We start from the raw sequence: 24214 nt of genomic DNA, 5'->3' as shown, positions 1-24214 counted from the left end.
ACCATTTTGGTTGCTCTATGTTGTGTTTTCAGTTTGCTGTGTACTTTCAAAATGTTTAAGACAATTAGTTCTCCCGCTGACTGTGAGATTTGTGCCGTGATTAAATTTTTGAACGCGAGGAATGTTAAACCAGCCGAAATTTATCGTCAAGTGACAGAAGTTTACGGTGAATACGCGATAAGTGATGGAATGGTGAGAAAGTGGGTAAGAATGTTTAATGCAGGTCGAACAAATGTCCACGCCGAGGCTCGGAGTGGTCGGCCTTCTGTTGTCACCGATGATTTGGTAAGGAAAGTTTATGAAGCAATTCATGAGAACAGATGCTTCACAATGACAACTCTTTCAGAGGCATTTCCACAAATTTCACGTACTGTTTTGTTCAAAATTGTGTCTGACTGCTTGAATTATCGCAAACTGTGTTCCCGATGGGCTCCAAAAATGCTCACTGATGTTCACAAAACAAAGCGACTTGGTAGTGCCCTGACATTTCTCATGCGGTACAGTGATGAGGGAGAAAACTTTTAACCAAATTGTGACAGGTGATGAAACTTGGGTGTGTCATTTCACACCAGAATCGAAACAACAATCAATGGAGTGGAGACACACTCATTCTCCGAAAAAACAAAAGTTCAAAGTGACAATGTAATCACAAAAAATCACGTGCACTGTCTTCTGGGATAGGAAAGGCGTTTTGCTTACTGAATTTCTTCCCAGAGGTGAAACTATTAATGTGGCACGATATTGTGAGACTTTAACAAAACTAAGGCATGTCATTCAAAACAAACGAAGAGGAATGCTCAGTAAAGGAAATGTGTTGCTCCATGACAATGCTCGGCCCCATACTGCTGGTGTCACTCAATCGTTCATTCAACAGTTTCATTGGAAGCAGTTTGATCACCCGCCGTACAGCCCGGACTTGGCGCCGTCCGACTATCACTTGTTCCTGCACATGAAGCACGAGCTTGGTGCCAAGCGCTTTGGATCTGACGACACGAAAAATCCTGTGGAGTCGTGGTTATCGAAACTAGCGGGAAGTTTCTTTGACGATGGTATACAAAAACTGGTCACCTGCTATGACAAGTGTTTGATCATTGGTGGAAACTATGTTGAAAAATAGTTTAAGACATGTATTTTCATGTAAAAATAAAATTGGATTCGAAAAAATTGTTTTACTATATTTTATTTATTTATTTATTTATTTTCAAAACGGTACTTAGTTTCTGAATATGCCTCGTAATTTTGCCTTTGATCGAAGACTTAGAAGATGACATTTTAGATCACACTGTTTAGTTTTATAACGAAGTACATAAAGGAAAATTTATTTATAAGAAAAAGAGCAAATGATAGCAACTATACAAATTATGCAGCAAGAAATGTGGGGAATTTTATAAACTCTGAGACATTATTTACTCAAAAGATTAACTACCCACAAGCACTTTAAAAAAGTGGGTTTAATAATATTAATTTGGAAAATACATTCATATTTATCAATAGTATGATAAAAGTGAGTCAGAAATATAGCTATATGTTTGAAGTAAATGTAGTTATGTTACTGAAAACTGCAGAAGGAAATTAAAATAGAAACTTAATTTTTTTTATTTCAAACCATAGCCACGTGCACAAGCTTCTGAGTTTAACTAGATGGCATTTAATGTGCACCAGTAAGCTGACAGTTGCAGCATGGATGATTGCACTGTCACTGAAACCAGCACTGCTGTTTTTGCTAAATCCGTTGGATTATAGCTTCCTTGATGTGCGGTTGGACCTGGAAATGAAAGTTGATAAGAAGGAAATGAGTCCAGAGCAAATAAGAACTATAGCTTTGGAAACAACTGAGCAATGTTTTCTGGCTGAGGAATGGATACATGTATATACAGATGGCTCTTTGACCGATAAGATTCAAGGGGCTGGAGCTGGAGTTTTTAGCAAGCTTTTCAGTTTCTACATACCTGTAGGGGCTTACTCCACTCACTTTGATGGAGAACTGAAAGCCATTCATGTAGCTCTCCAACAATTATCATTGCGACAGAGCTCGTTATGTAGCTCTCCAACAATTATCATTGCGACAGAGCTCGTTCAGGAGGGCTGTTGTACTGCCTGATTCGACTTCAGCAATGCAGGCCATTTCCTCTTACCAAGAGTGTAAGAACACATGTGTTCAACAGTGTCAGGAAGTTGTAAAAGAACTTTCCCACAAGATATCTTTTCAATGGGTACCTTCACACTGCGGTATTTATGGGAATGAGATGGCTGATACACTTGCAAAAAAAGGGGCTATTGTTCTTCAGAAGCCAAAAACGAGTGCAAGCCTCCATTTTATTAAGCTTCTGACATCGCTAACATATCAAAAGACTTTTAGAGGTTTTCGGGCTAGTGAGGGCAAGCCTTAGAGTGTTCTCTTATCAAACCCAGTTTTTGTTCCTGACCACCTGCGAACAGTTGCGGTTGCATCTTTTACACTACTGATGGGACATGACTGTCTACAGAATCATTTATTTCGCATTGGACTAGCTGATTCACCGTTGTGTGTTTTATGTAATAGTGGATGGTGAATGACGGTGGAACATTTGAACGAGTGTGAAGCACTGACAAATTTTTTTTGTCGATTTCAGCGCTATTGGCAAGCAAGGAGTTTAATGGCCTAACAATCAATGTAACTGGCATTTGACAAATAAATAAATAAAAAATAAATGATTGCATACCAAATTAATCACGAAGCTATATGACTACAGAGATTGATTTTAAGGCAAATTTATATTGCCAATTGCGGAAAAATTGAGAAAACTACTGTTTACATCAGTAAGCATCCAGAAAACAAAAAATTCTGAAAGAATTTGCAGTAGCACTAGCAGTAATATTGATAAGGATTGTGGAAGCTTTCAGTAATAATCCGGGCAACTGACACACTAAGATACTGGTGGTACTGCTATATACTATTCTTTCTGAAGAACAATACATACACATACAACCAACCTTAGTTCCCTTAGCCATAATATCATCATATGTGATCAAATGCAAAGTAATATTTTGAGTTCATAGAGTAGGAGAAGGCAGTCCATGTTTAAATTAAGTAAAACTGTTAAATCTTTGAGGAAAATCAATGCTTCAAAGAGAAATTATTAATTCTTATTTTAAAACAAAAATTAATTTCCAGATGTTAAGACCTGATAACATGCGTAAGAACACAAGGTGACGAAGGAAAGCCAAAGCTTCACAAAGTAGAAGAAGAAGAAGATCTGATAAATATTCAAGTAAAATTTTTAAGATTATGGAAACCCTAAAATGAACATTTTTTATTACTTTCAAATAAAAAAGTAAATCAATAATTATGGTTTTAAATGCAGAAAACTTTAAGTTGGAAATTGAGTCCAAGACATCTTCATCTGCAGATAATTGTGCTACCACTGTACTATCAAAGCTGCTTACTTCTTCAAAGTAACTGTTTGGAAGATTTTGTGAGCCTGGTATGCTATTATACATGAATTTATATGCCATGCAATGTAAAATTCAAAATGTTGATAAATATATACTAACTGGAGTGATAATTCCAGCAACACCAAGAGGTTGTTTTAAAATAATAAGTTGCTTATCTTTATATGGAGAAGGAACAACATCACCATAAATACGCCGAGCTTCTTCTGAAAACCATTCCAAAAAACTTGCACCATAATTTATTTCAGCCTCAGACTCCTTCAAATGTTTTCCCTAAATAAGAAAAATAAAATTCTTACAGTTAAATATGTCTTTAAAAAAAATATACCTCATCATCTTTAAAAAATCATCAGCGGCATTACAAAAAGATACACAAACATACATTTGATATTGTTATAAAAGGTTTGGTTTATCTAATTATGGTAAAGCAGTCAAGGGGTATCTAGCTAAGGAGAGGGATGCTTTCATGGAGGATTTTCTGAAGGAAACTGGCCTTGTTCACCTATTATATATGGGGAAAACCATGAAAACGCACATGCTGTCATCCCCTTTGTCGGGATTCGAACCCCAGACCGAACTACCAGTGTTCAGCGATTTTACCCCTCGGCTGCTGGTGGGCTGTTATAAAAGATTATTCTAAAAGTCTGAAAAGTAGTCTAAGCCTCCTTGAATAGCTTACCTCATCAGCACCAAATTCTGTTCATTCAAGTATTGCCTACGCTAAATTTTCTAAATGAATTCTTTATACTTTCTCTCTCTTATATATATACACTGCCCTCCAAAAGTTAAGGAATAGCATGTTTTTCAAATCTCACCATTACAAAAATGCCAATAACGTTTAAATTCACAGTTCATACGCATGACAGTAACAAAGTTCAAGAAAATATATGCAAAAACAATAGCTACCACTTTTATATTTTATTTTATAGTACTTATATAGCAGTTGGAGGGGGGAAATGGCAGCTTTCGACCGCGTCTGGCATGAGGGACTCACTGCAAAACTAATCAACCTTAATTTTGAAAGAGAAATTCTTTTGATCATCCTCTCATTTATCTCGGACAGGACTTTTAAAGTGTACATGAAAGAAGCTTACTCCTCAGAACATAATATGCAAAGTGGACTACCTCAAGGGTCTTGTTTAGGCCCTGTACTCTATTTATTTTATGCTGCAGGCTTCCCTAAACGCAACAGTAACGACTCTATCCTTGCATGTTACGCAGATGATACTGCCCTGGCAGTTAAGTCTGCAAACATTAACTTCGCTATTAAGAAACTACAAGCCTTCATTCCAAGTATCGAGTCATGGTGCACGAATTGGAAAGTGAAGATTAATGCTCAAAAATCTCAATTATTGATCATTCGCAGAAGGAAAAGAAATAAGCAACTGAAGAATCACCTTCTCCTCTTTAATGAAAGAGTTCCTACAGTGAAAAGTGCCAAATATCTCGGAGTCACTCTTAATGATCATCTTACCTGGACTGACCATATCAACAATGTTTGAACCACTGCACTAAAAATTATCAAGTGCTTGCTTCCTATACTTGGTAAATACTCTAGAATGGATTTGGGGAAGAAAAGACTTGTTTATCTCTCCACAATTAGACCTATTTTGACTTATGCATCTCCTGCCTGGGCGGCAGCCAAAGACTCAGATGTAAACAAACTCCAAATCGTTCAAAATAAACTCCTGCGTATTATCACGAACGCACACTATTATGTCCGCAACAAGACTCTCCATGAGGACCTCAAAATCGATACCATCGCGGGACATCTGTGAAAACTTAACGATAAATTGTGTAGGGATGTAACTTCATGAATCATTTCAACATGTTTCATTATGAAGTTCTCACCAATGATCGATTTCTTCGACCTTTCGCGGCCTACATACTCAGTGGAAACAAAAATTTCCCCACCTGATACCAAGTTAGCGGAAATTTTAATCTGTGCATAGTGATTTTACTCTTATTTTCTTTTACTTTACTCCAGAATACTGCTTTTCTTCAATATTCAAGAAGCACTTCTAAAAGTCAGTGCCTGGGAGAGTGACCTCCCATGTGACCTAAGAACTTGAGTTCTATGTTCAGCCTTGTTGTAGGACTTTCTGCATTTTTAGGACTAAAATTTCTGGTATTGCTCATATTTATCATATTGAAGAACATGAGAAAAATAGTGATTTTTAGCTATTGCAACCCATTATTTAATTATTTTACTCTTTTCATCAGTTTTGGACAAGTTTACGCTAAGCGAATCAGAATGCCTGTTTCCACTCACGTGATATGTGACCTATTCTAAGTATGCTCTGGGATAGACATCTTGAATTTGTATATATGTATTTTGTATTAACATTTGCTCCGCATTTATTCTGTTATTTTGTAACTCTTACTAAAATTATTGCTTTCCTGAAACATCTTCGACTGTTATAATGAAACCATGATTCTGTTTACACCCCCCCCCCCAATCATGGACTCAGAACTTCAACTTACAGGACTGCTAGACTGTATTATGTGATGAAATTAGGTTTATTCCATATGTTGTTACTCTGATGATTACTAGAAAAATTTCCCTTTTATGTAATTATTTCTGCACATTTGTACATTTAAGGTTTTCTTCAGCATTTCTAACCTGAAATCTCGCAACGTATTAACGACTTCTTCACACCTCACGTGACAAGGTAGTCACGCCCTCTCAACATATGCAATCCTGACTTAGGTCTCACTCATGCATTCTCCTACCTTCAGCGCCCTATAGCAACTAACTCAGACAGCTGGAACAAAACTTGCAAATCCTGCAAGTTAATCAGCGGCGCATCCAGCGGAACTTGGAACTTGGAGAAAAAAATGGAAAAATTGTAATTTTTCCTCACAAGTGTTGATCTTCAGTTGTTATTACAGTTTCGTGGACAACAGGAGAAGTAATTTGCACCGATTCGTTGAGCTGGTGGGCGATCGGATGGATGGAAATGGGGATGTCACAAGCTGATGCTGCTAGATGTTTCAGTGTTTCTCGTAGTGTGGTCCACCGACAGTGGCGTAGCTAGGGTAGGGCAAGGGGGGACATCTGTCCCCGGGCACTGCATCCAAAGGGCACCAAATTCATGCTACGAAATTTTTTAATGAAATGTTTTCCATTTTTGGCACACCGAAAGGGGTGCAAATTCTTCAGTTGTCCCCAGGCGCTGGAAACTCTAGCTACGCCCCTGTCCACCGACTATGGGATCAGTTTGAATCCGAGGATTCTGTGTCTAGAAGACATGTTCCAAGGCAGACCTATAGTTACGACACCACAGCCGGAGACCGTTATTTAGCTCTTTCGGCCTGAAGGAGGAGTAACATTACTGTGCCTCAGCTCCTCGCAGATCATTTAGTGGCAACAGGAACAAGAATCTCAGCTACTACAGTGCACAGACGCCTCCACAATGCAGGTCTGTATGCAAGAAGACCAGTTGTTTGTGTCCCCTTGACGAGAGGACACAGAGATGCCCGTTTATGTTGGGCAAGAGAACATGTCTCCAGGACCAGTCAACAATGGGCATCTATTCTTTTCACAGACGAGTCCAGGTTCACATTGGAGAGTGATTCAGGACGTCAGCTGATCTGGAGGGATACCACCAACGCACCAGATACCACAAATCCCACACTGCGGAAAGACACAGTTACAGAGGTTGTGGAATAATGGTTTGGGCTGGGATCTTTCTCGGTGATCACACTGATCTGCGTGTGTTCCATGGAGAAACTTTGACCAGTGTGAGATATCGAGACAAGACCTTGATCAATATGTCTGCCCATATGCTGCTACTAATGGTCCTAGATTTCTTCTGATGGATGACAATGTGCGACCGCACCGAGCTTCTATTGAAGAATATCTTGAGGGTCACGGTATGGCGCGAATGGAATGGCCAGCTCAATCCCCAGACCTGAATCCGCTAAAGTATCTTTGGGCCTACCATGTGAGACAGGTTTCTGCTTTAAATCCTCGTCCTAGGTCATTAGATTAGCTTGAACAAGGATTACTTTGTGTCTGGGCGTTGCTTCCCATTTCACTGACTGACAACCTAATTGACAGCATGGAACGTTGCAGCCGCCAATGTATTGCACCTAGGGGTGGATACATTCCTTATTAGAACCCATTTCTGTAATGTTACCACCCCCTTTTTCTTCAAAAAACTGTTATATACTGTTTCTTCAAGACTGGATTTCACTCCCAAGAGTACATTCATGTTTGTGTTGAACTTTAGAAACATTCTATGTCGCATTCATTAAAGAACTGTTTAGTGAACATGTCCAGTAGTTTTCCTGTTTCATGTTGCTTCATTTGTAGTCATTAGGATTTTTTTGGAAGAAGGCAAGATGAAAAATTAGCAACGCCTTCTCCGGGAATCGAACCAGGGACCTCTCAATTACGCACTGAGCGTGCAGACCACTACACCACGAAGGTTCACTAAGAAGGCAGGAGAAACACCTTATATACTCCCCCTTTTAAAGGGCAATTGGGATTTTTAGTGTGTGCAATGCCAAATTTATGTCTTCAGTTCATTGTTTAAGTTTACCAGTTCGTTGTTTGTCCACCCCCTGTGTTCTTGTGTTAAAAACCAAATGCAAGATTATAGTTTATACAAAGAATTATATTAGTGTTTGAATGCAAAGTCAAATGTCATTTGAAAACTGTTAAAGATGAAAATACTTATCCTGTAATAGATATGATATATGCTGAATAATAATTTATGCTTTACAAGCAGTTTCTTTTCAACAGAAATAATTTTAAAAATATTTCTGCTATTCCCTGTTTCAAATGCAGCTCTTGAAAGATCCATTCACAAAGGAAAGAGAAATAGGGAGGTCAGAGTCATTGAAATAATTTTTTAATTATAGCATTGAAAATAAATTTTATTAATAATTTTGCAGCTGTATAAAGTAGAAGAGTCCTGTTGTAAGATTTTGTTACTTACAATATAATATCCTGCTTCTAAAAAATACCTAATGTCTCTACAGTGGCGCCCGAACTAAAAGGGTGTTCGATGATGATTCCCCTCACCCAGAATTTAGCAACTGGGTCCCCTAAAAAAAGAACCCCAGTCGAAAAGAACCCTAAAGGGCGACTGGGGTTAATTTTAGGCCTTCTTAGTGAGCCTTCGTGGTGTAGTGGTCTGCAAGCACTACACCAATTCGTGGTCTGTGAAATTGAGAGGTCCGCGGTTCATACACACACACACACATATGGGTGTATGTGCGTTTCCAAGATAAATAAAATAATAAATAAATGTGTTATATATATAACATATATACATAAGAAACTTAATAAGAGGCAAAAATTAAAAACAAATTCTTTATACCCTTACTGTACTAAAGCTTCAGGATAGAAGTAAAATAAACTTAGAGCATCTAACGTTAAAAGTAAACTGAAGTCAAAACAAGGCCTCAAGAAATTAAGCAAAGCCTCAAGAATATTAAGAATTTCATTCTTGTATAAGAAGTTTAACATAATATCTAAACAATTCAAAATTTAAAAAAGGATCATAGTAGTACAAACTCAAAAACTAAAAATGCAAAAGGGAAAAAATATGCAAGAAATAAAAATATAAAAATTAATCCCCCCTTTACTGAAACTCGAATTCGGAACTCATCAGAGGAAAATGAATTAAAGCATCATAAAAGTTAAAGCAGTCCAACAACTACCATTACCAAGAACTACCATTTTCTGCTTCTCCAGAGCAACTATGAATTCTACAGGAAACACAGTTTGGTCATCTGAAGAATTAAGTAAATTTTCGTTTGGAAGGTCGTCATATGATTTCAGTAAGTTTACATTTTTTCAATTTTGTTTCTAACAGGTTCTCAGTTTTTTGCCGAAGTAGGCACAGATTTGATTTTATTATTTAAAGCAAACTCCGAAATTTTTTTTGTTTTCTCAGAATTAAAATCAATCAATCAGCTAAGCATAATCGGGGACCGCCCATTTTTAGAGTATTGTTTAAATGACCATTTGGTTTAAAGTATATTTGTATAGCGCTCTATATTTATATTTGATTTTGAATTTCGGATTAGCATATACTATTTTTAGACCAATATTTTTTTTTCTTTTTTGAATGCTCATTTTATATAATACAAAGTTTTTTTTTTTTTTTTTTGTGTGTGTGTGTGTGTGTGTGGTCAATTAGAAACAATGTTATGTTTTATTCTTTTTTACCAAGTGTTTCGAAGGGGTGTAGGGAAAATCCTGGTGCATTTGAGATTAATTTTTTTTGGTTATACAAATTTTAATGTAATGAAAATTTGTTTCGTTTTCGGTTTTTGATCTCAAATAAACCAGGAGAACGAAAACCGTTTTCGAAGCATATTAATCAACTTTTATGAAGCTTTAATTCATTTTTCCCTAATGAGTTCTGAATTGGAGTTACAGTATAGGGGGGATTAATTTTTATATTTTTATTTCTTGTGAATTTTTTCCCTTTTGCATTTTTAGTTTTCGAGTTTGTACTACTAGGATCTTTTTTTTAATTTTGAATTGTTTAGATATTGTGTTAAACCTCTCATACAAGGATGCAATTCTTAATATTGCTGAGGTATTGCCTTGCTTTAACTCCAATTTACTTTTAACTTTAGATGCTCTAAGTTTATATAACATATATATGTGTGTGTGTGTGTGTGTGTGTGTCTGCAAGCTAAATAAGATAAATATATAAAACAAAATTATATATATATATATATAATTTTATATATATATATATAAGATTAAAATATATAAAGCAAAATTCTAATTTTAATTTGCAGTAGTCCGTTAACCTTGTATTTCAGTTTGGATATTTTCCCTTTTGTCCTAAAAATAGTAACTGCTTATAATAAACATCTCAAAATTGCATCAGTTCCAAATTAATTCATGCCACGTGATTTTGCATAATGTTGCTGGTGCAGGCAGATACAGAAACACTTTAACCAAATGCTAGACATCGAAATCGAAACTCATTTTAGGAACGTAACATTTTCTTCTCCCCAGGTTTCCTTTTGATCGTTTTTTCTAGAAATAAAGTGTGTTGAATTGTCACAATGGCTAACATTTGATTGCAACTACCCAGTTACAGGATGATCAGCGAATAAGGAATGATAGTGGTTTTTCTCCACTGGGGGGGGGGAACCAATCCTGTCTCCCAAATATATTTAAAAATTCTTAAGATGACCTTCTTTGCCACTTCACCAAGATGTTTAAGGAATTCCGCAGGCATATTCTCTTCACCAGGAGAATTTTTTTTCTTACTTCAATTTTGAAATCAGGGCTTATTCGCTGATCACCCTGTACATAACTCAATCCTCTCACCATCTACCATCTCTGCCATGACTGAAATCATCCATGATATATATACATATATAATGAATAAATACAAAGCAAAAAATAGTTCGAAACCTAACCCAATTATACACTGATAGCTGCAACAACTGGGGGTAGCATTGTAAAATAAAAAAAATAAGAAATAAAACATTTAAATAGATTCCATATTTAGCCAAAAACAAACTAAGAGAAATAATATATAGAAGCAGAGGGACACTAAACACTACAACGTTTTTGTTTGACGAACTGCAGTGTCAGCTCAATTTAAGCTCTTGGCTGGATGCATGTGATTGATATGCATGGTTGCAGCTTTAAGTATATTTAATCTAGGTAAATCTCTTGTTTAATGTTTCTTTAAAAATCTATTCATTTTTTGTATTTCACCATGTTTAATGTTGCTTTGGACAGTTTTTTTCCCACCTCTTTTAACCCTAATTGGACAGTTTAACTTTTGATTTTAAAACACAGTTCAAAACACTTTTCAAAACAATTGTTGAAATACTGTTCCGAAACACAATTTCCGAAACTGACACCCCCTTTTTTTTCTGTGTTTAATATTGACATTGTCATGTGTTGTACGCTTGTGTGTACTTCAATTTATTAGTCTGCTTGATTTTTTGACTTTACAAGTTAATTACTAAATAAATTTATGGTTTTTATGCTGTTTCTTTGCAATTTTTGGTTCTCTTGAAAAACTGTGTAGTTTTACTCTGTTAACTCCAGTCTGTAAGAGTTGGACTGATAAAAGCACAGATATTTTATGTTTATTTTTTGATTATTTCATATAGTTAATTGAAGTATTTAATTCTAATTAATAAATTTGTCATTGCCAGTTCATAAACATACTCAATTATTTACATCTTTCATTACACAAACCCGTGGATGACAACATGACGAAGGCTGTAAATACCCTTTTCTTTTACAGTTTTCATTTTTGGTATACACTGTTTCTGCATCTTTTCATGCAATTAGTCACAGTTCTTCTAGAAATTACTTTTAATGGTTTGTTCTGACTTGAATACGGGATGGATTTAAATGTTTTATTTCTATCTTTTACTTTACAATATATTGTAAAGTTGATGCAGATATATATATATATATGTTATATATAAATATATGTATGTTGCCTTTGTTCCGCGATTTTATCCCACATAAAATGGATAATGAGGCAAAGAACAGTGTTTATGAATGACAATTCTTATGAAAGAGTTAATACAGCTCATTAATATATTGTTAAAACAGCCACAGAAACTCACAAAGTGATTTAACAAGCTTTCACTGTAAAAGCCTATCTGCACAAGCATGCTCCCAACATAGTTGATGCACATTTTTAAAGGGAGGGGCCCACAAAAAAATTCGCCACAAATCTGAATTCGATCTCGTTTCATCTTAAAAATTATCTTCATCGTAAACTGTACTCGCTATACTCCCCTGCTATGGCTGCCGCTATTGGCTAGAAGAATAAATCCCTAACTTAATGCTTTTCAAGGGATTTGTTTTATCATGTGTTCAAGCTTACAATGATTGTTCCTCATATTTTTCAAAACTAGAATGCCGGCCTCCGCTTTCAGCCTTCTTGGGTAAGGTCTTAGCTCTTGTCATGAGCAAAATCATGATTGAATGCCCTTATGTGAGGCTGTTCCGCTCATGATATTTGGAGTGAGATGATTCCTGACGAACCTGATATGGATACCGTGATTACTGATGATACATCTTCGGAGTTGCAAATTAATTGCATTCAAAATGTGACAGCTGGTAGATGAAGTGGACTTTATGAAAAACTTGATACAGATTATGAGGAATGCCTTTCCGGAAACTTCTGATAATGAAACTAAGGCAGATCTTGTGTGCCGCCCCGAAAAGCCAATGGATAAAAATTCTCAGGGGTAAATTCGAAATTTTTATTGCTAGTGCAGATACCCTCCCACTTAGAAGACTGAGAGAATTAATCCACAGACTAATGATAAAGAAAACTGAAAATGTCTCCGAAATAGTATTCATAATTGAAAAAAATAATTCTAGTGTTCAAGAACCAAACAAAACGGCCAGATGAGAATTGCCCACAAATAATGCCTACCCTGTCACTACTCAGAATTGTTTTAGTCCTTTGGACTCTGCAAAAACTTGTAGGGTTTATATTTATTTTAACTAACATTTATTTTAAGTTTAAACTATCTTTCCTGTCAAGCCTTTCCCCTGGAACTGCCAATGCCAGAGTATGTAAATTTTAGTAGAACGCGCAAGGATTCAAATTATCAGCGGAAGTTTCTGAGTTAAATAGAAAGGAAACGAGTTTGAGATGTGCTGTTCTTACTTCACGAGCGCGGAGGTAGTTAGCCAGAAATTGAAGAACCCCGCGTTTCGGCCTGTGTGCTTGCCTCAGAGAATTGTTAATAGTTCAATGTGATATTCAAAGTTTGCTGAATTAGCAGCGGTAATGTAAAACGCGGTGAGGTTAGTTACGTTTAGAGAGCCTCGTAGTTAGAGTCTTGTTATTATTTCTTTTCAGGTTCTTATTTTTATTTTACCGCCGGGTCGGCGTAGTTTGTGAGCATCAAGAGCACGCAATTGTAATTTCTTAAGTTGAATAAAAAGGGACTTAAACCCTTAGCAAGACTCTGTCTAAATTCCAGTTTCAACAGTCACCTCTTGGTTGCGTGCAGGTTGGAGGCGCGCAACTGTACAAACTTTAAATGATAATAAAACAACAAACTCTTAAAGGCTTCAAAATAATAATTCTGAACAACAAGCAAATACTAATTTGGCATGTCACCAAAAATCAGTTCTACATGTTATGATAAAATCCTCCAGTTAACACCATACTGATTCCATCAAAACCCTTCCTAGTATGATCACAGCGAAAGTTTTTGCTAAAATAATTGGTGAATTTTCAAAAATAATCCCACACACGAAAAACAACAGAAAAGTACTACTTCAATTAAATCAAAATAATAATTTTGAATACTATCTCACAACACCAAAAAGTTCAAAACCTATTAAAATTGTATTTCGAGGATTTCACACAAAGATGTAGAAAAACGAGAAATAAATAATGCATTCACGGAAAAAAGATTCAAAATTCTGAAAAGTTCATCTCACTAAAAATCGTAATAAAACTTTAATACCATTACTACCCCAACTAAGAACATTGAAGATATTTACAAAATTAATAATTTCAAACTTTCTATAGTTCGAATAGAAAAATCATCAATAAAACTCTCATATACCCAGTACTTTTGTAGGGGTTTCCCTTAGTTCAATAAAGCAAATATTCAAATGTTTGTATCTTTTCTGAACTCCTCAACTTCCCCTCGCATTTCCTGCCCAGGATGCTAGATTAAAGTTAAGAGAAGTATGTGTTTAAACGGCGAATCTTGGTGCAAATCGCATCTAAATCGGACCATTATTTTCCGAAAAAATCGCAAGAATAGCTGCAAATGACAGATCTCGGTGATACTTTTTTTTATTTATTTATTCAGAGTGTGTTTTCGCTCTCCAGCGCACGTCACGAATCCGTCCTTGCTGTTGCGCGGAATTGCTGACGCGCCTTTGTTTGACCATTTAAACAATTATCATGCCGGTAGGTTGTCCAGTCAACCTAGTTTGCCTAACTTAAGGTGCTAGTACAGCACTACACTTTAGACTTGAATTTATTGTGTAATGATCATTAAATTCTATCGCAAGTTTTCGGTGTTTTTGCATGAAGTACATGCCCTTCTGTTCATAGTTGAAAATAATAAAGGGTTATTTCCATCCTTTTTCTGTGCTGGAATTATTTCACGTCTGTGCGAGAAGTCGCCAGGTTCCTTAGTAGGATCTAGTAGAGTTCATGTGGCTAAAGAGAGCAAGATCCTATAATTGGCTCACAACAGAATTCGAATTCATGGCTGAAAACGATGCTGCAGTTGAGCTAGCCCCATCTACATCGCAAACTTCACCACCTCTTGATCATATAATGAAAGGTTTCGGCTACCTCGTTGAAACAATGCACTCCCTAGAATTATTGGACAACTATTTTCTACTGCATCATGTCCCTGAAGTTCTCAAAATAACTATAGTGATGATCGCCTTACGAGGACAGCCATTAAGTTGGTTTAAAGGTATGGGATATTTCTTCTGGATGAAATAGGCAGCCTCACAAATACGTTCGAAATTTTCAAAACTACTCTGGTAAAAGTGTTCCCCGTGGTCAAAGACAGAGCGAAACAAGAAGCCGAATTGTACAGCAAGTACGAATTTAAAGTTGAGAAGTTAACTGAATTTATTTTACGCAAGGTCCAAATTGTTAATTTGTTGTGCGACAAAAGGCCCGATGCAGAGATAATTCAGATTATTTTGCCTCGACTATTGTCGCAAGTCCAGGATTATATCGAAGTGAGAAACCCTAGCAAATTAGAACAATTGTTTGAGCTGGCAGTGAAATTTCAAAGCACAAGGGTTGCAGAAAGTATGAGTACAAGAGGTTTGGGCCAGAGATCAATCGGACAGTTTTCTATGGCGAGAATAAATTTCTAGATAAGAAGAAAGGCGAGTGCCCAAATAGCCCGCAAAATTCTATACAGGGAGCAGTGCAGAATCTGAAAACTAGACCGGGCTGCTGAAAGGAGGGTACAGTCAGCCCTTCGAATAAAAATCCCTCGAAAGTACAATTAAACACGGTAATAATAAAAAATTTGTCCGTACCTGTTATACAGATTTTACTGAATAACGTGCCAACAGAGGCTTTAGTGGACACTGGGACTCACGCTAATTTTATTTCAGAAAATTTTTTTCAAAAAATTTTCAAGAAATACAGGTTGTTTAAAGTTCTAAATGCCAAAGTTATCGCAGCTCGGGGCAAACACTGTGCATATATAGGTAAAGTGACTTTCAATGCCCAGATAAAAAATGAGGTTCAAAAATCAATATTTTTTGTTGTCCGTAATTTACAGGCTTCAGTCCTTTTAGGTATTGATTTTCTAAAGACAGCGGCGGCCAACATCAAGTTCCAGGAAGAAACTGTTGAGCTGCAGATGCAACCAAGCTGTAGAACCACTAAATTTGAATCTCTCACAAGCTGAAGACAACAAAAAGTTGAACAATTAGTAAGAACATTTGCTGATTTATTTTTCTGAAATACCTGGTTTAACCCAAATAGTACATCACGAAATCTAATTCAAAAGTGAGAAGCCCGTGAAAATCGACCGGTGCGATTAGCCGCTTAAGCTATTCGCACCAACATTAACCTCGCATGCGCATTGAGTTGTCAAAGGCGGGTTTCTACCTTGGCGTAGTTTATCATTTTTTAAGCATTGGCGACTTTCAAAAGCTTAGAAAGGAAGATGGGTTCCTTTCTTATAAAAAGAAGGAACACATTTCCTTTTATTAAAGTATATATAGAAAAGTGCAGATTTTTATGTTCGTAATGTTTATCCTTTTCCTGAACGGTTTGAATAATTTAAATGACTGATTTGAAAGGGGGGACAAAATCGTGTTGATATTTTTTGTACTTCTTAGAATATATTTAGCTTTAAAGATGTGTTTTGCTCAATCAAGCCTTTAATTCATTCCTCTTTGAAAAATTTTGTCCGATAAAAGATACTAAAAATTAGACAGCGGATTTCTGTGTAGAAAATTTAGACATGAAATAAGTTAAAAGCGATTATATGAACTATTAAATGAATTATTCTGTATGCCTGCTTATTTTTTTATGGAAATACTTGGCATTTTCAGGACACAAAATGTGCTTCAAAGAACTTTGAAATATTAGTACAAACACATTAATCAATTAAATTGAAATAAATAATGGGATGTAATTTAAAAGACAGAAATAATTTAATGTAAGAGATTTAGATTTAAAAATTTGCACACACAAATAATTTATCAGATTTTATAAGGTTTTTATTTCATAAATAACTTTGATACAGAATATGGCATTTTAACCTATAAACATGAGTGAATACTGAAAAAGTGATGAATATATAAGAATATTATAATTTTCACTAAGTTTTCTTATTGAATAATAAAATCTGACAGTCCAATGCTATAAGACTAGGGTCTAAGTTTGCATAAAAATTCCTCTGTTAAATAAAAGAATTTAAGTAATTTCTGTAGCCTTTTTGTCAATACACTGAAGATTTTTTAACTAATTACTCGTCCTCGCTTGCAATTAGAACCATCATTAAATCCCTATTTTATCTAATCATTTCCTGAACATTATCATGTATATAGATTGACTTCGTCTTTGTAACTGATAATTATTACTTGCAAATTATTCTCTTGCTGGTGAACTATTAACCAAGATCAGTAAAATACTTTCTTATTTCTAATACTTATTCTAATACTTAGGATATTTTGGAAACCTTGCTATTAACAACCCTTTCTATTGCTGAGTTAGGGTTAACAACCTTCGCTCTCACTAACGCCTCCCTTGTATCTGGGCTGCTTGTGCGCATGCGCGAACGTAGGTGGTTTGAATAGCCTGTTAGCTATTCGCACCGTCGGTGCGATTAGCCACTGTGGTGAAAATCAGGCCCTACTGCTATGATCACGTGAAAGAAAAGATTATAGAAGAACATATTAAGGATATGCTCAAAAATCGAATAATAACGCCTATAAGCAGCCCATATGCTAGCCCGGTAGTGCTTTGACGTAAAAAAAACGGCCTGCATCCCTCCAATTTTAAAGCACGGAGACTGGCTATTGATTACAGAAAATTAACTAAATATCTAGTTTACCATCTACCTATCATTGAAGAAATTATACGTAACATTAAATCAACTAAATACATGAGCATGATAGACCTCACCTCAGGGTAATTTCAGATAGCAGTGAAACCCGAGGATGTGCCTAAAAGCATGCATCATGAAATCAGGCACTTATGCTTTTCTTAGAATGTCTTTCGGCTTGAGCGGAGCCCCAGCAACTTTCCAATGAACTATGGACATTATACTAAAACCTGTCCTCGGAAAATCTACCTTCATATATCTGGAAGATATCATTTTGACTAGCGAAAATATTGAATAACACATAAGAGATCTAAACGAAGTTTTTGCATTACTAAGAGACGCAGGCTTAAAAATAAATGCTAGTGAGTGCAAATTTGTGGCCGAAGAGCTTAGGTACCTAGGCTAAACGGGAAATACACTAATTTAACTAAAAAAGTATTGCTATAAAGAATTAATCGCTGCCAAATACAGAGGAAAAAACTCTCCTCATTCTTAGGTATGTGTTCTTACTATATAACTTATATTATAAGAACTTATATTCTTAACACATAAGAGATCTAAATGAAGTTTTTGCATTACTAAGAGACGCAGGCTTAAAAATAAGTGCAAATTTGTGGCCGAAGAGCTTAGGTACCTAGGCTAAACGGGAAATACACTAATTTAACTAAAAAAGTATTGCTATAAAGAATTAATCGCTGCCAAATACAGAGGAAAAAACTCTCCTCATTCTTAGGTATGTGTTCTTACTATAGAACTTATATTATAAAATATTTCGCGCAGATAGCAGAACGCGTATTTCCAAATCCTACCCCACTTTTCGAAATTTGACGTCACGGTAATATCGACTAGTTTCACCTGGCAAGACGGCCTACCCCACTTTTGACTATTACGGCGCGCTTTCGAAATGATTGTGGTTGCTGAATAGAGTGTCTAAAGTTTGGAAGATGATACTCGGCAATAAATGTGATGCATTTATCGCAAAATTCAGCGACGCCAGTAAAACAAACGAGATTGCTCGAAAAATTCTAAAGCCACTATACAGAAATTGTATGTAAGCCAATACAACAATTTTAGCAGAAAACTTCAGATCAAGGAATAAGAAAGAATTGCAGTGCCTCTATGTGAACTACAAAGCATTCTGCAGACTTTTGTGCCAAAATCAAGGTTGACAAATAGATTAATACATTTTAATGTTTCTTTTAGTGTATATATTTCAAAATTATTTAAATAACTTGCACAGTTGTTTAATTGCTTAAAATAGCAATAAAGTTCATCTATAAAGATATACAAGGAACTTCCTAATTATCAAAATACTTCATTGCTTTGGTGAAAAACTGAAATTTACTAAATACTCTGCATCAATGCTATGTTTTATAAAAGCTTAACTACTTTATTCATTTGTTATACATTAAAATATTTTCTGATTTATTTACTAAATGTGTTAAGAATTTCCATACATGCTTGTGCAGTGTGATTGCATGTTTGTGTAATGACCTTTGATTTTCATGAACGAAAAAGAAATACAATATCCGAATAAGTACTTTTCTGTTTTCCAGGTCCTGCGTTTAGCTGTAAAAGTAAATTCACTTCATGTATGTGTCTGTGCACTTTTTACCATCGTAAACAGTAAAACAGTACATCGTTGAGTAAAAACTCAACTAAAAAAATATCCGGAAAGCTCTTGAAATTTTAGGTAGTGGAGCATACATAAAAAATTAAATACTGTAGAAAAGTAAGTGAATGGAAGAATAGACTACTAGTCTAAAATCATAAAAACAGTTCATCTTATTTGTATCAACTTGATTATCAAAAGTCAATATTTAATGTTAGCATCGATTTTGAAAAAAAAAAAATGTATGCTGCTGATCTTTGGAATATGATAACGGGAGATTTTTGCAATGGTTGTTAAGTGGATTGAGATTGCAAGTTGAGACTTTAAATATAAACAATAGTAATCTTAAAATTTGAAGTAGTAATTTTATATTCAACAATCGGCACAGCTTTAGTACAGTCAAAAGTCGTTAACCCGGACTCGTCGGGACTTCAGCGATTCCGGATTATCGATTTTTCCGGATTATAGATCATCAGTTTAAATCTGGTAAGATGGCATGCAGAAATTATAAAATTAAAAATATGAAACCGTAATTTATGAAATAAAGAACAATTATGATCTAAAGGGTATCAAAATTTACAAAAAAAAAAAAGCTTAATATTTATTTGTTTACTTTATTAAACATTTCTTTCAATGTAAGTTGTTTAAGTTCCTTCGTTTTTATGTGATAATACATTCTCTTTAATTCTATAAACAGACACAATTTCTTCTTCAGTTACAAAGTTCCGCTGGTCAAGTCGTATAATTGCCGTGTCGAGAATACCGACTAATTTGTCAACCGAAATTTTTTCGTTTTCAATAACCTCTGTTACTTTCTTCGCTATTGGAAGCGAATTATAATGACGAGGAATTTGATTTAAATCATATCAAAGACGGAGTACATCAAGATGAAATACTACATTTAGTAAGGAATTATAAGCCAAATAAAAAAAAAAAACATCTGCCCTGAAGAGAAGGATAGTGCTGACAGATCAACTTCCAATTGACTGCACGCCGCAGCGTTAAAGTGAAACAAAGTTTAGATAAACAAACATTAAAGTTTAGGTAATCAAAGGATATGCCTTTATCCATTTTTTGCAGCAATTCCACTTTCTGTTTAATGGACTTCGAAACACACTTTCGCTTTGTAGATCCTTTACATATTAGTAAATATATATCGGAAATTCTATTTGACATAATTGAAAGTTCAAGCTTACTTTTATAAAATTGCTCTAACCGTCTGCAAAAAATAATAAGCCGAATCCAATTCGAAGATTGAGGAACAACGCAATCTGCAACATTAACTGAATCAGATAATTTTAGCTTAGCTTATACCGTCCGTTATACATTAAATGCGCATTCGTAAACGTATTTTGCGCACACGCATATTCCAGGCCATAAAGGTCTTACGCCCATGCTTCAACGCGATGCATGCGCAGAAAGTTTGTAGCTTTGAGGTCCGGATTATAGATCACTCTGGATTATGGGTGTCCGAATTAACGACTTTTGACTGTATTAGTCCTTTTTGGCGAAAAATTTTAAGAGAAATTTGTGGCGCGATAAATGAAAAATTATGATAACCTTTTTATTTATGGTAACCCTAAATACTGAGCTGAAAAAAACATGCCGCCATTTCTGTGCATGCAACTTTAACGAATTTTGTAGGTATCAGGGCTTTGATGGCAGGAGGAATAAATTGCATGTTTTTCTTAAAGTTGCTTTCATGTTAGTAAAGCACAACATTTAAAATATTTTTAAAAAAGCCAAAAACTGATGCTTTTAATATTACATCACGAGTCTTGACATTTTTTCATATGTCAACTCTGCATATTATAAACGCCATTCCTCCCCCCAAAGATAAAAAACACATTTTAAGTAGCATGAGGTAAACTCTTGGTGTTTCCTTTGCTAAGGAACCACATACAAATTTAGACTTCTTAGATGTTTCTTAAAATGGACAATGATCAAAATTACCATGGTCTAAAAATACATTTTTGCCTCATTTCTTAAATTAGAACTACAGGGATGTGTAATTGCATGAATTTATAGACCAAAATTAGGTTTTATTATTGCTTTTTATAATCTTTTTATAATCTAATCTTTATAATCTGTGTGACTATAAAAAATGTAATGTTGCTTAGATTATGGAATATATTGCTTATAATTTACAGTTCTCCAATTTTATAAATCTCGTAATCTAATAGCTGTATATGAATAACCTTCACTCAGTATTATTACTTTTATTAATAGTACGTTAACATAACAGTCAACTTTTTATTTTAAATTTTATGCAAAGTTTCTACATTACTTAAACATTTAATCTAACAGAAATCTGAATTTTTTGTAACAAAAATTCTATAATAAAAGTAAGAGTACAGTTTATATATAAAAATCTGACTACATAGCAAGCACTTAGATACTGATTTTAATGTAATTATTATAAAGTTAAATGTAATTATTATTACTGTCTTTAAATGTAATTATTATAAAGTTTAGATATAATTTTATTAAGATATACTCTTATTCTATTAAAAAATTTAAATGTACTGAACAGAAGGCACACTTTGTGCTTACGACTTAGTCAACCACTTGTGGCAGGATAACTTATGATAACAATTAAGTTCAAATGTAAAATTTAAATTCAAATAAATTTGTAGCCAAGGGCTACACAAATCAGTTTAATGCAAAGTTGGTTCAAAACTTAACCGGCATGGAATTCAACTATCAGTAATTATAATGCAGGACTGAAGACTACAGATCTTATCCTAGCAACCTAGTAACGTGGCCTCTAAAAACAAAAACACGGTTTGTTTTACAAACTAAAAACTTCATTTGGATTTTGGTGGGAAAATGGATGGGGAAATTGACAGTAAAGATCCCGAACATAAAAAAAACTCTGGTTACAAAATAAAAGAATGTTACATTATACTTTGTTCCCTGATTAATTATTCACTACATGAAATAGTGTAATGCATTTTTTGTTTGCATCATATACAAATTATTTATTTTATTTAAATGCTGTTCAAAACTGAAGAGGATTTTGCAAACATATTGACCATATTTTTCGACCTATAGATGCAACACTTCTTCACTTCAGAAGTAAGATTTAGAATTAAGAAATAAGAAGAGAGAACAGTATTTATGAATAGAAAATAAATATATATGCAAGCTAGCAGAAGGATGCCTTCATAAAGGACATTTTTAAAGAAATTGGCTCAGATTCACATTGCATGTAAGGAAAACCACAAATGTTATCATATAGCCAGCCTAAACTACCACTGTTCAGTGGCTTATCACTCCATCACTAGTGGATTCCAATGACTGTTCGAATCTTTCACAGAAATTATCAGTTATGATGATTGTTGTTGTGTATGATTACCATTGGTACAAAATTTACTCATTATGATAATTTAATTTTAGCTTTTAAATTATAATCATAAATTACTTGTAATAAATTGAGTGATTAAAAAATACATACTTCTGAATATTTTTAACATTTACAAAATTTAATCAAAGTATTTCTAACACTAGTCCAAAATTTACTAGTTATAATTTAATTTGATTTCCTTCACTTTGAAATATTTTTTTTTTTTTAATTTTCTTTTAATTACAGGATCAAAGAAACTAAAGTAACATATACTAGTTTGAAATGCATTTATTAACCTTTTGTAGATTTCATTATTCATAACATAAAAATTAACCTTTTGTAAATAAAAAATATTAGCTAAATACTAATATAATATAAATATTAACTAATTATTAAAAATTAATAGTTAATACATTAATATTATATTTTGTATTTTAAAATATTAACTTTTTGTAAATTTCATTACTCATAACATAATCACTGCCATAAATTCATTTATGGTAGTGTTTCAAGAATTTATCATAGCAGTACTAGAAATGTTGAAAATTAGAGAGACTGTTTATTCTAATCAAGAGCTTATTTTTTAAGAATGTTATTTAGTCCAGATCGGGTTTTGTTGACAATCCGCCATTTTTTTCCGATTTTCAAAGCCGGGTCTACCTTGGTGACCCAAGTTTGTCGCCAACTCAAAAAAATCGCCAAAAGGACCAATACTAAAGCTGTTCCCAACAATCTCTGCCAAATAACTTTGATGTTTTAAGTAATTAAGATATATATATTAACCACTTGTTATTAATTTTATAAATTCTATAATTTAAATTTTATTTACTTTCATCTATTTTAATATTTGCCATTATAAATTTCATACTACTTTTTTAAGATTTCATAGTTGCTAATTAAACTTCCTTTACAATTTATTTAGTCATTTTATATATACATATATATTTTATGTAAGAAAGGGATTTATGTACAATAGATATACAGTGGAAATCATTTAACAGAAAACTGAGGGGACTGAAATATTTTTTCATGTTAAAGAATATAGAAAAAAAACATATATTCAACAAAATTAAGCTTATTAGAGTACATTTTATTTGCATAGATATGTATATATGCATGTATTTAATAAAAATCAATGAAACAAAAACATCCACGAGAACTTAATGAAATTTAATACAAAATTCTCAAGTTTTTTGAAAAACAAAACATTGAGTTTTGGGAAAATAATCTGATATTTTTCTTTGCGTCGTCTTTTTTAGCATCAAATTGTTCAATGTCAAACATTTTGTTATTCATTAACCATTGGAATGTGCGTCTAAATAATTTAATATAAATAATAATAAATTTATGATGTTCCTCATTTCGGATGACGTGGGAACGGGTACTGCTTTATTCAAAATTCTTTCTAGATTAGAAAAATATTTTTTAATTGGAAGATATTTTTAATGATTTTCTTCGCTTTGAGGAGGACCAGAATTTTCGGGTGAACTATTAAGATAAAAAATATACTGAAATGGTTCATCAGCTGATTCTGGATACAGAAAAGCAAGAATTTTGTTTTAGAAGGGGAAATGTAATTAAATTCGACATACCTCCTCTTGATGATATTATTATATTGAAGTTGGTTAGATTCCTCATCTTTCTTGTTCTTTTATTTCTAGTTCTTTTCATGTGATGGTTTATTTTAACATGTTGACTGCCATGGGGGTCAACGTGTTAATTTTTACATTTTAAAATATTCTTATTCTACATTTATAGGATTTTATGAAGTTCATTTGAACATAATTTTTTAGTCT

The 24214-nt window shown here is 34.0% G+C and overlaps 1 protein-coding gene across 9 annotated transcripts in view; it reads right to left on the bottom strand.

Annotated features, from left to right (window-relative positions):
• Window positions 1–24214, bottom strand: part of Ssadh (succinic semialdehyde dehydrogenase) — a 275075-nt gene that overhangs the window by 56414 nt on the left and 194447 nt on the right. For all 9 annotated transcript variants that reach the window (XR_015038809.1, XM_085808726.1, XM_085808725.1 and 6 more), the window contains one exon: window positions 3535–3705. Coding sequence is in view for 8 of the 9 variants with exons in the window: in XM_085808726.1 (XP_085664852.1) it covers window positions 3535–3705 (171 nt within the window). In the remaining variant the exon portion in view is untranslated. The remainder of the gene's footprint in view (window positions 1–3534; window positions 3706–24214) is intronic.

Source organism: Stegodyphus dumicola, chromosome X1 (genome assembly GCF_044657685.1).
Source record: "Stegodyphus dumicola isolate Sdum_Otavi_A_Nest chromosome X1, ASM4465768v1".
Taxonomy (NCBI): Eukaryota; Metazoa; Arthropoda; class Arachnida; order Araneae; family Eresidae; genus Stegodyphus; species Stegodyphus dumicola.
The sequence above is the reverse complement of the archived record's forward strand: the minus strand, read 5'-3'. Positions and strand labels throughout refer to the sequence as shown.